The sequence below is a fragment of the Miniopterus natalensis genome, chromosome X (genome assembly GCF_054644295.1).
Source record: "Miniopterus natalensis isolate mMinNat1 chromosome X, mMinNat1.hap1, whole genome shotgun sequence".
NCBI classification, from domain to species: Eukaryota; Metazoa; Chordata; class Mammalia; order Chiroptera; family Miniopteridae; genus Miniopterus; species Miniopterus natalensis.
This window is the reverse complement of record NC_142103.1, coordinates 106,153,753-106,168,157: the sequence shown is the minus strand read 5'-3', so window position 1 is coordinate 106,168,157 and position 14,405 is coordinate 106,153,753. Positions and strand designations below refer to the sequence as shown.

The following is a 14,405-nucleotide window of genomic DNA, read 5'->3' as shown; positions in this document are numbered from 1 at the left end:
ATAAAAAATAAATAAATCAATGGTAAAAATATCCTCTGTGAAGATTAACAAAAATTAAAAAAAATAAAAATTTAAATAAAGCAACTCTCAGTGCTCACTGTGCAGGTTTTGGGGGAAGAAACGGGGAAGGCATCCGTCATGACGACAGGTGTCTACAATGCAGGAAGAAAACAATGCTGAAAATAAAGTCTTTGCACAAGCCAAGCAAACGTCCTGCTCCAGGAAACACCGTATTTTTCTCTGTGTAGGAGTCGAGATCGACCCGAGCCTGGCAAAATGCCTCCATCAGGGCTCCCTTCCCCTCGGGGAGCCCACGGGAGGTTGCTGGGATTTCTCCCATGGAAAGCCGTGCACCCACATGCACCCATTCCTCACCCCGCACCTACACTAGGTGTAGGGGACACAGCTCTGCCCCTGGAGGCCTGGGTCCTCTCAACTTCCTCCTGCAAACCCTGAGCGACTCCTCGGGGACCCCGCCCTCCCCCTTCCTCATTACATTTATACATCTTCCTGCAAAGCATTTACCCAGAGTTAAAGCACTTCTGGGCTTTGTTTTTATATAGCGAAGACTGAACCTGAGCCAGAGAGAGGTCCGGCTTTAAAAAAAAAAAAAAATTTTATATATATATATATGTTTTAATTGATTTTAGACAGAGAGGAGAAACATCAATGACGAGAGGGAAACATTGATCGGCTGCCTCCTGCACGCCCCCTACTGGGAATCGAGCCCACAACCCAGGGCCTGTGCCGGACCGGGAATCGAACCTGAGACCCTCTGGTGTGCAAACCGACGCTCTAACCACTGAACCACGCCGGCCAGGGCCAGGGTCATTCTAATTCCCCCATCCGACCCCTGCACTCTAACCAAACACCCTTAATTTAGCTCCTAGGTTTTTATTCTGCCCTTAGGCTACACACACACACATTTATTATATCTATCTATCATCTATCTATCTATCTATATATATATATCTATATATCTATATCTATATCTATATCATCTATACCTATATCTAGCTATATCTATATCATCTATATCTATTCTATATCTATATCTATATCTATATCTATATCTATATCTAATCTATATCTATATCTATACCTAATCTATCTATATCTATATATCTATCTGTATCTATATCTATATCTAATCTATCTATATCTATATATCTATCTATATCATCTATATCTATATCTATTCTATATCTATATCTATATCTCTATATCTATATCTATATCATCTATCTATCATCTATCTATATATCTATATCTATCTATATCATCTATATCTATATCTACATGCACATATATGAAATATAAATTGCACATAGGCCTTTGTGTATCTGTGGGGAATGATCTACAGAATGAATTCCTGGCAGTAGGATTGCCAGTAAAAAATGAAAAACATGCTAATTTATAGACCTTGTCGCCCAGCCGGCGTGGCTCAGTGGTTGAGCATCGACCTACGAACCAGGAGATCACAGTTCGATTCCCGGTCAGGGCACATGCCCAGGGGTTGCGGGCTCGATCCCCAGTCAGGGGCGTGCAGAAGGCAGCCGATCAATGACTCTCATCATTGATGTCTCTCTCTCTCTTTCTCCCTTCCTCTCTCTGAAATCAATAAAGATGTATTTAAATAAAAAAGAATTACCTGATGATAAAATTGCCAAAGGTGTTTTTCACAAATAGGCTAATGTTCATGGGGAACCACTGGGCGGACGTGAGATGATGGGTTAACTGACCCTCAAGGCCTTGGCTGCAAGGCCGGACCAGAGGATCAGTACAGGAGGGAGCTCCATCCAGTGCTCCCTAGGGTGGTGCGTGTGCCCCCTGGTGGAAAAATCGTGTTGTTGTTTCTTGTTTGTTGCTGTTTTTGTTAATTTTCTCCTGAGGGTATTTTTTTCCATTGGTTTTTAGAGAGTGGAAGGGAGCAGGGAGGCGAAGGAGAGAGAAGCATGGATGAGAGAGACACGCCAACCGGTTGCTTCCAGAGGTGGGGAGTCAACAGGCAACCCAGGAACCCCGGGCGCTTGACCAGCAGGCGAGGGCCGACTGCTGTAACCACTGAGCCCCACCGGCCAGGGTGAAACGTTGTTTTGAATAACAGCTTGTGGAACTGAGGTGGATGGATGGAGAGAGGGAGTGGGTGGGTGGGTGGGTGGATGAGTGAATGGGCCGGCTGATGGATGGATAGATGGGGAGATGGCTGGGTGGGTGGGTGCGTAAAGGATAGATGAAGGGATGGGTGGGTGGCTGGATGAGTGGACAGACACCTGGGTGGATGGGTGGGTGGGTGGGTGGGTGGATGGATGGATGGATGGATGGATGAGTGGACAGCTGGGTTAGGTTTAGAGTTAGGATTTGGGTTGAGGTCAGGACTAGCGGCATTCGGTTTCGGGTTAGGTTTGGGCTTAGGTTGAGCTCAGGGCCAGTGCTGAGGTTCGTATTAAGGTTACGACTCAGGTTATAGGTAAGATTAGGTGCGGCCTCTGGTTTGAGGCCAGGATTAGGGGTAAGGGTCAGGTTGGAACAGTTTAAAAGTGTACGAGGCCGTGTCCTTCCTCGAGGCCTCCAGGCCGTGTTCCTGCTCCTTCAAATCTCTCTGACGTCTCTGACTTCTACAGCTGAGTAGGGATTTTATTTTTATTTCTTATTTTTGATTCTTTTGGTTAATCCCCACTCGAGGATATTTTTTCCATTGATTTTTTTTTTTTAGAGGGAGTGGAAGGAACATTGATGTGAGAGAGACACATAGATTGGTTGCCTCCAACACATGCCCCAACCAGGGCCTGGGATTGAATCTGCGACCTAGGTACGTGCCCTTGACTGGGATGGAACCCTCCAGCCTTCAGTCCCGGGCCAGTGTGCTCGGTGGTTAGAGCATCGGCCGGGACACCAAAGGGTCAAGGGTTCGATTCCCAGTCAAGGGCACGTGCCTGGATTGCAGGTTTGATCCAGGGCCCTGGATGCGGCTCGTGGGGGAGGCAACCAATGGATGTGTCTCTCTCACACTGACCTTTCTCTCTCTCTCCCCCTCCCTCCTTTACAGTCTCTAAAAAATTTTTTAAAAAGTCCTACTTGTCTCTGTGAACAGTGTGTGAATAGGACCACACAAGGCCCATATAGCAGATGCCCAGAAATGCCCTGGGAGCCCTTTTCTGTTTAAAACTTGACTTGAAATGGGGTCCCCTTACCCACCCTCCCCTCTCTGATAGTAATGCCTGGGCACCTGTGTTTAATAACGGAGGGTCGCTGTTCTTGTTTTCCGAGCCTACATTTTCAGTTCGGGGACTTCCGTGACATCTTAGGAGCATCATAAGCACACGTCTGGTGCAGGATCCGGCATAATGTGGGAGCTTAATCAATTATAATTGGCCAATTCATAATTCAGTTATGTAACCATATAAGAATATATTATATAAGGATATAGTATATAAATATATAAATTATATTAAGTATTATGTGTAAACTGTAACATTTTTATTTTTAAATTTTATGTTATCAAAAATAAATAGCACATAGAACATGACAATAGGGAACACTTAAACTAGCATATGTTTAAACTGCATTATGCTCTTCTATATAAACACATAAGAATGTAATGCAGCCTGGAGGGAAATGTCTAATCTAGACAATCAAGACGTAATAAATAATTAAAGTAATTAATAAATGCTTGGTTCTATAGTAAATAATTTAAGTGCTATAGCTGTATTAGCGATGATGGATAACCAATCACCATATGTAATAAATGAAGTAATTCACAGGTGCATGGCTAGGTAATAAATATGTATGATTAGATTGTAGGATGTATGGTAAACTAACATGCATAATAAATAAACAAAGGAGTGGATAATAAAGAATTTGCAGCGAATGCATATTGCTGTATGATACCCGATTATCATCATAATTTAGGTGCCTGCGCCTTAAAGCGGACGGGCGCCCACTCCGGCCGCCGCCCGCACTGGGGGGCAGGTGTTCGCTCGACCCTGGGGGAGGCGGGGCGCACTCGCGCACGCGCAGTGCAGAGCCGGGTCCGGCCCGCCTCCACCCCGGCCCGCGCCGGAAGTCCCGCCTTAGGGGCGGGGCCGGCCCGGGAGGAGAGCCCTGGAGCCGCCGCGCGGCCGCTTCCGCCGGTCCCGAGCGCCGGAAGCGGAAGTGCGTCACAGGGCCGGGCAGCGGCAGCGGCGGCGCGGCGCGTCAGGGGCGCTTCCGGCGGACGGGGTCGGCTCCGGACGAGAGGCCGCGCCTGCCGGGGTCGTCGGGGGGCGCAGCGAGCTGGGGCCAGGGCGGCGGCGGCGGGGGACGCAGGCGGAGCCCCGCGCCGGTGAGCGCCCCCTCCCGCCGGGGCCGGGGCCGCGAGGCGCCGGGGTCTCTGGGGCGCCGGAAGGGGCCGCAGTCCGGGGGCGCCGGGAGGGGGCGAGGGTGGGGAGTCATTGGGGGGCCAGCAGGGGACGAGGGTCGGGGCCTGCGGGGCGCCGGAGGGAGCGCGGGCCGGGGTCTCTGGGGCGCCGGAAGGGGCCGGGGGCCGGCGTCTGTGGGGCGCCGGAAGGGGCCGCGGGCGGGGAGTCATTGGGGGGTCGGGCCCGAGAGACGCCGGAAGGGGCCGGGGCCCTGAAGTACTTGCGTTCCAGGGGTCCTGAGGGTCTGGGGGGCCGGGGGTGCTGGGCGGGCAGGGATACGGGGGATCTGGGGCCCCGGGGGATCCCGGGGGTTTGTGGGTAGGGGTCTGCCGGGAGGTCAGGGGTCAGCGGGAGGTCAGGGGTGGGCCTGAAGTACTTGCGGTTCGGGGGTGCTGAGGGTGGGGGGTCGGGAAGCCTGGGTTCCGGGGTACAGTGGGGCCTGTGAGGCGGGAAGGTGGGGGAGGGGCGGGGAGTATCAAGGAGACGGGGGGTGGGGGCTGCGTCTGGGGGTTGCCATGGAGACCGAGAGCCCCAGGGAGGCCGTTGCCTGGAGGCCAGGAACACAGGGGGCTGGAGAAGCCGGGGTACCAATCGTGATAGGGGATTTATGGGGGTACCCAGAAGATAGGGAGGCTGCTTGTGGGGGTTGGAGAGATTGGGGGTGCACCCCGGGGACTGAGGGTGGCCTGGGGCAGCTAGGGGATGAAGACGGTGCCATGTCCTGATTGGGGTGCGGCTGTCTGGTCCTCGGAGTCCTGGGGGAAGGGGGTGTCCTGGGGGAAGGGGGTGTCCTGGGAGAAAGGGGGTGTCCTGGGAGAAAGGGGCTGTCCTGAAGGGGATGCGGTGTCCTGGGGGAAAGGGGCTGTCCTGGGGGGAGTGGGTGTCCTGGGGGAAAGGGGCCGTCCTGGGGGGAGTGGGTGTCCTGGGGGAAAGGGGCCGTCCTGGGGGCAGGTCTGGGCTCTCAGGCTAGGCTCTAGCCCCCACCCACCCTTCCAGCTGGCTTTGCATCCTGCTCAGACACTCCCGCTTTGGGGCCCGGCCCCCCCCCCCCACCTGTGTCTCAGGACTTGTGCCTGGAACTGTCCCAGCTGAACTGGTGGGTGAGCAGAGCTGGTGGGCACTTGGCTGGACAGGCCCCACCCCCCACCGGGTTGTGTGGGTGTCTGATGCCAAGCTCTTGGCTGGAGCCTGGCCTTCCGACGACTCGTCAGACCAGTAGGGGGGACCAGCCGCAGAGGAGGTGGCGGGGAAGCCACAGGTGGCTCTGGTTCTAGCACTTTCAGCTCTCACTTGGGGAAAGAGGAACATTGTTTTATCAGCGTGAAACCTCCTGTTTCTTCTGTGCAAACACCAGGCTGCCTCCTCCAAGACCCCCCCAGGTGCCTGGAGCTGAGCTCTGCCTGTTCTCCAGCAAGTTGCTTGTAGTTTTCTGGGGAGCTAGGCGGACCCTGGTTTGCCCCTCCCCCAGCTGCTGCACGAGGGTGGGGAGCTGGCCCTGGGACAGCTGCTTCTGGGTCCTGGGTGCCAGTCAGCGCAGATGGAAGTTCGGATGCTGAGCTGTTCTTAAAAGTGTTTGTCCATCCAGGTCTTTTTTCCCTTTAGTGTGATCTGATGGTTTACAACCAGCAGCCACTCGGGTGATGAGGGCTTTTATTGAGGTTGACGCCACTTTCTCTTCCCTGGGCCTCGAGTACTGACCATCCCTTGTGTTTGTCTCAGGCCCAAGGTCCCGGCTATGGCAGCGGCTACCATAGTGCACGACACGTCTGAGGCGGTGGAACTGTGCCCTCTCTACGGCCTCTACCTGAAGCCCATCACCAAGATGACCATCAGCGTGGCCCTCCCGCAGCTGAAGCAGCCGGGGAAGTCCATCTCCAACTGGGAGGTGATGGAGAGGCTGAAGGGCATGGTGCACAACCACCAGTTCTCCACGCTACGCATCTCCAAGAGCACCATGGACTTCATCCGCTTCGAGGGCGAGGTGGAGAACAGGAGCATGGTCAAGTCTTTCCTGGCCTGCCTGGACGGCAAGACCATCAAGCTCAGCGGCTTCTCCGACATCCTCAAGGTGCGGGCCGCCGAGTTCAAGATCGACTTCCCCACCCGCCACGACTGGGACTCTTTCTTCCGGGACGCCAAGGACATGAACGAGACGCTGCCCGGAGAGCGGCCGGACACTATCCACCTGGAGGGGCTGCCCTGCAAGTGGTTCGCCCTGAAGGAGTCGGGCTCCGAAAAGCCCAGCGAGGATGTCCTAGTCAAGGTGTTTGAGAAGTTTGGGGAGATCCGGAACGTGGACATCCCCATGCTGGACCCCTACCGGGAGGAGATGACTGGGCGCAACTTCCATACCTTCAGTTTCGGGGGCCACTTGAACTTCGAGGCGTATGTCCAGTACTGTGAATACGCCGGCTTCATCCAGGCCATGAGCGCCCTGCGTGGGATGAAGCTCATGTACAAGGGGGAGGACGGCAAAGCCGTGGCCTGCAACATCAAGGTGAGACTGGGCTCCCTGCTGGACGGCGGCCGCCCTCCGGCCTGTGCAGAGTAAGGGGAAGACATCACAACAGATGTGTGATCTGTAGAATTTCAGGTGCAGGCACAGATGAGCAACCCCCCCTCACACACACACTGTGGATTTTGCCCAAGACTATTTTTTCCATTGATTTTTGAGGTGGGGGGGAATCAGTTGGTTGCCTCTGGCTCATGCCCCAACCAGGGCAGGACGAACCTGCAACCCAGGGACACACCCTTAACTGGGAATCAGACCCCCAACCTTTTGGTCATCTGGTGGTTGGGTTAAACACTGGCCAAACGGAAGTCATATCTTTAGCAACACGTGCGACGGCCAAGTGTATGAATGTAGTTTTGGGGTCATCTGAAAGGAATTCTGTCCTGAAGGAGCTGGGACAGCTTGGTGGCTCCCAAACCCCCTGTTTTAAAGGAGGCAGGGCCTCTGTTCTATTGGTGTGTACTGTGTCCTCAGTTTGTGGTGACAAGGACACCAGCCTCCTAGAGGAGTCAGGTTTTTGTGGCTGCTGGACAGCTTGCACCTATTCGTAGAGGCACAGGCCCTGTGGTGGGTGGGTCCTGGGCATGGTTGGTGGGACAGTGGGGCTGCTGGGAGCAGAAGGGGAGAATTGTCTCGTTAATGGGGCAACTTTTTTATTCTTAGTAAGCAAGGCAAAGGCAAGGTAACGTCGCAGGGCGAGTTCATCCTCTGTGATTGAATCGGGACTTCACGGGGTGGGGGGCTCAGTCTGGACCCAGAAACTGGGATTCCGGCATATGTCCTGGGTCTGGCTGGCTCCTGAGTGGACAGCGCCCTGTACCTGTGGTCATCTGAAGGACTCAATGATGCCTCTTGTGTGTGCATGCCTGCCTGTGGGGGTCATGCTCCTCCCAGCTAGGAGATGGTGCCATCGGTCTCTCCACTTGGCACTGTATTTTGTTCTGAAGGTCTCTTTCGATTCAACCAAACACCTAAGCGATGCCTCCATCAAGAAGCGGCAGCTGGAGAGACAGAAACTGCAGGAGCTGGAGCAGCAGCGGGAGGAACAGAAGCGGCGAGAGAAGGAAGCCGAGGAGCGACAGAGGGCCGAGGAGAGGTGGGCTGTGTGTGTGCTTGGGGCCTTGGGAGCCATGCCTGACTCATGTGTGCATTTGTGTACTTGTGCTCACATGCCACGGCTGCTGGGGACTTGGTACAAAGTGCGAGCACCTTTGTTCCCACCCCAAAATTTATTTCCACTTGAGACAGGGCCTGTGCGGGTCCCACGACTGCACCTGCCCTGCCCTCCAGAGCATGTCAGTCACGCGCCTCTGTGTGTCCTGCTGAAGCCAGCGAATCGGCCTGGCTGTTGTGTGTTCTGCATTTGGTTGAAGCTACGCTCACAAAACGATTATAGAGACCTGATGGAGTGGCCCGTTTTAATAAAAAACAGTTCCAGTGGAGAGGCCTATAACTGCTTCAGATGTCAGGAGGGCAACTCAGGTCACAATTTACCCCCTTTTGCAGTTTTTATGGTGGTGGTTATAAAAGTAACATAACCAAGGATATTTCCCCAGTTTTGGGAAGCAGAGAAGTTCTGCGTATGCCGTCCCTGCCGCTGTGCTCTTGGAGTTTCCAGCACACGTGTGTGTGCCTCTGCTTTGTGTTTGCTGAAGTCCCGTCTCAGACACGGGGTGGGGGGATGTTTGTGGGAGTCACTCCTGACTTTCAGTTTATCTCTCCGAGGAACTGACATAACTGTCTCCCACTGTGGGTCCTTGTTTCCTCCTCTGGTCTTCCTTGGGTCAGCTGTGCAGCCATGAGCATATGTGTGTCCTGAGCCGTTTCCGTCTTTGCCTCAGAGCCCTGGTCCAGCTTGTGGTTCCAGACCAAGCTGTTGTCGTATGAACCCCACACCATGATTTGGGGAGGCCGGACTACCTGTGGATGACAGGGAGGGTGTGGGTCAGGTAGGAGAGGCCCTGAGCAGTCCTGCGTCTGAGCCGTGGAGCCAGGTCACCTCTGCACAGAGTGGGACGCCTGGGGAGCATGAGACCAGTTTGTGGTGGGGCAGCTGTCCTCAGGGCTTTGCCTGGAGGGAAGGAGACGGATGGTACACTTTGTAAAACATCAGCTCTTGGGCAGAGGAGGGAAAGCCCAGGCAGGCAGCCTAGTCGAGACACATCCTGCAGCGTGAAGACCAGACCAGCCCGTGTCCGGAGTGGGCTTGTCCCCAAGTGTCAACTGTGACCCACAGACTGTGCTGTCCGTCTGCCTAGTTACCCCAGCATTTCACAAAGCAGCTCGGGGGGCCCTTTCCTTGGCCTTTATGGGAGGAAAAAGCAGCTCAGGAAGTGGGACGTGTGGTCCTTGAGGACAGATGTAGGCTCCGTGTGGGGTGGGGGTAGGGTGAGGACAGAGGGTTCTGGGCAGCAGGGTGGTGCTGGTGCTGGGGCCCTGGGGTGACAGGAAGGGGGCCTGTGTTTCATGCCAGCTGGGGCGGGTGTGGGGCTCATGTGCAGGGCTGCAGTCATACCAGGATGGCCCTTGCCCTCTCTTGGCCTGAGCCTGCAGGCTGGACGCAGGGCGCCCCCGCGTCTGCTCCCCATTTCCTCCGTCACAGGTGTGGGTGGTGCAGGTTTAATGAGGAACAGGGTGCAGCTGCAGGCATCATGTTCCTGGAAGGTCATGCTTGGGATTGAGTCGTGTTTATTCGAGCGATGGCCACGTGCAGTCTCCAGGAGGCCATGTGAGCCGCAGCTCCTGAGGTTGTGGGGCCTGCCCTGGAGTGTGGCGGGAAGCCTGGTGCTCGGCCCTCAGCACTCTGCCCGGCTCCTTACTGGTCTGCAGGGCATTTGCACCCTGCTTCCTCACCCCACGCTCCGTCCTCTCTGTGGCAGCTCCCCGGGTCCCTCCTAGGTCTCATCCTGCGTGGAGCACCCCTGTCTTCATGTGAACTGTGTTTGACAATCTTAAACGCAGGGAGTGGACAAGGGTGCTCCAGACGGTCCCTGGGGTCGTAGTCTGTCCTGCTTACCTTTGGTGCTCATATCAGGGATTTCCCCCCAAAAGCATTGTTGGAGCTAAGTTGTTTGGCGTGCTGTGGATTTATTTCAAAGAAAAGTCACCATCTCTAAGTAGCATTTATTTAATGTCCTCCCAGGATGTCCATGAGATGTGGGTGCTGTTGGTCCCTCCATCAGGACACTCCAGAGCGAAGCATCCTCAGCTTTCTGTCATTGGGGGTTTGCGTTTTCTAGAATTTCACACAAACGGGATCGTGCGGTGTGTGATCCTCCTTGTGTGATGTTTCCTGGGCGGAATGCTTCCAAAATATTCCTTGTGGCTGTGCAGGACCGAGGTTCCCCGGGTGCCACGCAGCCTCCAAGGGCACCGGGGTGGGGAACTTGTCCCTACTGGGGATCGCTGTGGCTTGACCTGGCATTTTAGGAGCTGTTCCTTTCTGAGCTGAAGCCAGTGCCTTACCGCCCTCTCCTGTTGTGTGGCCTCCACCTGTAGCTGGTGCGTGTTGTTCAGAGGGAAACAGTCATGGTGTCAAATCCATGGCTCCCTCTCTACAGGGCTTCAGGTTTGGGTCCCACGTAGCAACACTGTCCCTGGGGAGACTGAAACCCTCACCTTGTGGGTCTGCTGCTTCTTGGGTGTTTTGGCTCAACTGAAATGGATTTGGGGATAAAGAGCTGAAATGGTTAATCGTGTGAACATTTTCCCAGATCTGCTTTTCCCGCTGGCTTAAAATAGCACCTGTGTCGGTACAGGGTGTTCACCTGCCGCCCTGCGTCTGCCTAACGGCCTCCTTGTGTGTTTGCGCAGGAAACAGAAGGAACTGGAAGAAATGGAGAGGGAGCGAAAGAGAGAGGAGAAGCTGCGCAAGAGGGAGCAGAAGCAGAGGGACCGCGAGCTCCGCCGCAACCAGAAGAAGCTGGAGAAGCTGCAGGCGGAGGAGCAGAAAAAGCTGCAGGAGAAGATCAAGCTGGAGGAGCGGAAGCTGCTGCTGGCCCAGCGCAACCTGCAGTCCATCCGGCTGATCGCAGAGCTGCTGAGCCGCGCCAAGGTACCCGGGCCGGGCCACACTCACGGGTGTGCGTGCCTATGTGGCGCGGTGGCTGTAGCCACAGCCAGAGGAATAGGCTTCCCAGAGAGGGTGGCTGTCCTCCGGTGTGGGTAGGGTTCCTGCCTCGTTCCGGATTTCAGACTTAGGGAGCTGGTAGAGCTTTGAGTTAGTGTCACCTGTGTCCAGGCTTCCTGGGTACTGGCTGGATGGCCTTGGGGTGACCAAAGCCAAGGGTCACTGTTTCCTGGAGAGACGGGGAGGAGTGGCAGAGCTCTCAGAGAGTCACTCAGCCCCCCCCCCCCCCCCCCCCCCCCCGCTCTCCTCTGCCTGGAATGCGCTGACCAGGTCACCCATCCTTGCCCTGACCCCCTATGGCCAGCAGTCCTGGGAAGGGGGGACGGGGGCACGAGGACTGAGCCTGTATCCCAGGGAACCTGGGGTGCACCACAGCACCTGCCAGGTGGCGTCATGCTTCTGCAGCTGTGGCAGGTGTTGCCCGGTGCTGTGTGGATAACTGGTGCTGTGTGGATGAACCCTCAGGCCCAAGAGCCTCCTTATGCTTCCCGGAGGCCCGGCTGGTAACTCCTGGAGCTGGGCCGGGGGCCACGGACGGACAGGCCTGAGCTCAGGCAGCCTCGTGCCCCGTCGGCCTGGCCCAGGGCGACCCCCTAACTTGTTGTCTAATTACAGTGTTGATAAGGCCCCGGGAAGGACAGTGGCAGGCGCGCTGAGATGTGGCAGCTCAGCTCTTATTTCATGGTGAATATTGAAGACACTGACCCAGGCTGGCCCAGCACGTCCCGGCGGCCTGGGCGGCCTGTGTCTGCGTCGTCATCTCAGCTCCCTGGTGTGGCGACCACAGAGGGGCCTGGGCCACCCCCGAAATGCCTGCCCGGGGCTGTGCCAAGTAGCTTTGCCGTGGGGTGTGCACCTCGCCCGGATGGACGCATGACCGCCGGGTGTGGCAGGGATGGGTGCCGTATCGGCCAGGCCGTCGTCCGGCACCTCAGGCCGTGGGGCGTCTGAGAGCCCAGAGCCGCCCCGAGCGTGTGGGCGGGCCCCGGGCCCCTCTGAGGCCATGCCTCTCTCCCGCAGGCGCTGAAGGTCCAGGAGCAGGAGCAGAAGGAGCAGGCCCTGCGGCAGCAGCAGCTGGAGGAGCGGCGGCGGCTGCAGGAGGCTGAGCTGCGGCGCGTAGAGGAGGAGAAGGAGCGAGCGCTGGGGCTGCAGAGGAAGGAGCGGCAGCTGCGCCAGCGCCTGCTGAGCATCCTGCTGAGCAAGAAGGCGGACGACCCGCAGGCGCAGGACGAGCTGGGCGTCGCGCCCGCGGACCTGCTGCAGCCTGTGCTGGACATCCTGCAGACGGTGTCGGCGGGGTGTGTCGGCGCGACCTCCCCGCGTCTCCCCGGGGGCCCGCCGCCCCCCGGCACCCCGAAGGAGACCCCGCTGCGGCCGGAGACAGAGTGCACTCCCCGAAACGTGAACGGGAACGTGGCCGAGGACACCCAGGGCAGGGACCAGCAGCCGCCTGGCCCAGCCGCCCCCAACACCACCTCGCCCGAGAAAAGGTGCCCGGCCGTTCTTTCCTGCATCCCCGACAATAACCAGCAACCCAAGGGCGTCCCCACCTCCTGCGACCAGAATGTACCCCGGAAGGACGCCATTTCAGAGCTAGATAAGTGCAACCGGGAGCCCAGCAAGGGTCGGGGCCGGGCCGGCGGGGACCCGGGCGGCGAGGACAGACACACGAGGGATCGGAGCCGGTCGCAGCGGGCCGGCAGCCGGGAGGACGGGAGGCCACGCAAGGAGCGGAGATCCCATAAGAAACGCTCCCACCAGGACGACAGCCCCCACCGGCGCAGCTCAAGCCCCACTCATGCCCGGTCACGAAAGTCCCACAGCAAAGACCGCTCGGGCCACCGAGAGAGGAGCCGTGACCGCAGGGGTGGCTCAGGGAGGAAGCACAGCCGCCATCGCCGCAGCCAGAGGTCCCGTTCGGGGTCCCCCAGCCGGCACCGCAGCACCTGGGACAGGTAATGCAGGGCATGGTCTGCCCCATCCTGGAAGATCAGGACCTGGGGGAGCAGCCTGGTTCTTCTGCTCGCTGCCTCAGAAACGCACGTCCCAGGAGCCTCAGCGTGGACAAGGGCAGTGCTTACGACTCCTCTCAATGCAGGTGGCCCTTGGGTTCCGCAGTGGGACCCAAGACCTTAGTTTCCCTTAAGATGTTGACGGATAGCTTTAATCTCGCCAGTTCTCTCTGTCTGCAGAAAAGCTCAGAGCCTAATGCGAGAGACGGCTGACCCGCCCTGTGACCAGGCAGTGCAGGATCTCAGTACCACTCAGCGACCCCCTCTTGCCGTCGTCACGGCAGGCGCTGGGAAGGGCTGTGGGGATGGGTGGGCCCCGTGGGGACATCACAGTCCTGTGGGGCGCGGAGAGAGAGAACTTCCGCCGTGTCCTGCCAGGGATTTTTTTTTTTCCTATTTGAAATTTTAGCACTGGGAAGCCCCGTGGCTGGGATGCCAAAGGAACCAAGCGACCCCTGGAGAAGGGAGTCCTGTAAGACTGAAACTCGGACTAGGTGTTGGGGCCGTGGGGCGTGGTGGGGGTGGCCGGCCCCCGATCTTCAGAAACATTCTACAAATCCCAGTAACTAAGCGAAGAGAGGGAAGTCGATTAAAAGCTTCAGTTCCTAGTCAAGGTCCGTGTGTGCGGTTTTTTTTAAGAAGCTGTTTTGCTAAATTATTTTTACTAGGATATGTTTCAGACCGATTTAAGGCTGCACACTTGTTAAAATTTTATAACCATTCACCTCTCCAGGTGAAGTGCAGACAGATGTAAAAATCACCGTGACATTTGAGTTCAGAGAAGGGGTGTTTCTTCCAGTTTGCATTTTTAAGGTTGAAATAAAATCCTTTTTCCAATGAGCCAGTATTTTGTGTACTTTGTGTTCGTTGTAAAGTCTTTGGACTCTGTTGCTGAGCTGAGCCTGTTTCAGTATTTAGGGTCAGGGTCAGGGTCAGAGGGTGACTGGCTTCTGTCCAGGGCGCGCCGAGGAGGGGCCTTTGGATGGGACAGGAGAAGCACCCCCTGGAGTTGTCTCTTAACAAATGCAGTAGAATGTTGGTCCCCCTAGTTCCTTATATTCATAAGCAAGAGAAGCGGGGTTCTCACTGTCAGCCTCCCACGTGAGTCTCTTAGTTCCCTGTGAGAGTGGGGACCGCGTGAAACAGGCAGGCGGTCAAGCGCGCAGAGCAGGAGGCGGTCAGTTTTCATCAAGCCTGCAGGGTGGCTATTTGAGGCAAGTTGCACTTTGTTCCCAAGTTTCCAAATACATTTAAGGAAAAAACACACACAAAACCAGCCTCACTGGGGAGGGCTTGGGGTATAGAGAAAGAAAACCTCTGCCTGTCTTCCTTTCAAATTTTGCATGAGTCTT

The 14,405-nt window shown here is 56.3% G+C and overlaps 1 protein-coding gene across 4 annotated transcripts in view; it reads left to right on the top strand.

The window, feature by feature from the left end:
• Nucleotides 1-13,893, top strand: part of AKAP17A (A-kinase anchoring protein 17A) — a 75,786-nt gene extending 61,893 nt beyond the window's left edge. For 3 of the 4 annotated variants that reach the window (XM_087813571.1, XM_087813574.1, XM_087813572.1), the window contains 4 exons: nt 6,120-6,897; nt 7,860-8,008; nt 10,726-10,966; nt 12,062-13,893. In XM_087813571.1, the coding sequence (XP_087669697.1) occupies nt 6,120-6,897; nt 7,860-8,008; nt 10,726-10,966; nt 12,062-13,000 (2,107 nt within the window). In that variant the 3' untranslated portion in view covers nt 13,001-13,893. Of the gene's footprint in view, nt 1-4,267; nt 4,325-6,119; nt 6,898-7,859; nt 8,009-10,725; nt 10,967-12,061 lie in introns of those variants that run through there. The other variant, XM_087813573.1, reaches the window with a different exon arrangement.
• Nucleotides 13,894-14,405: the final 512 nt, after the last annotated feature.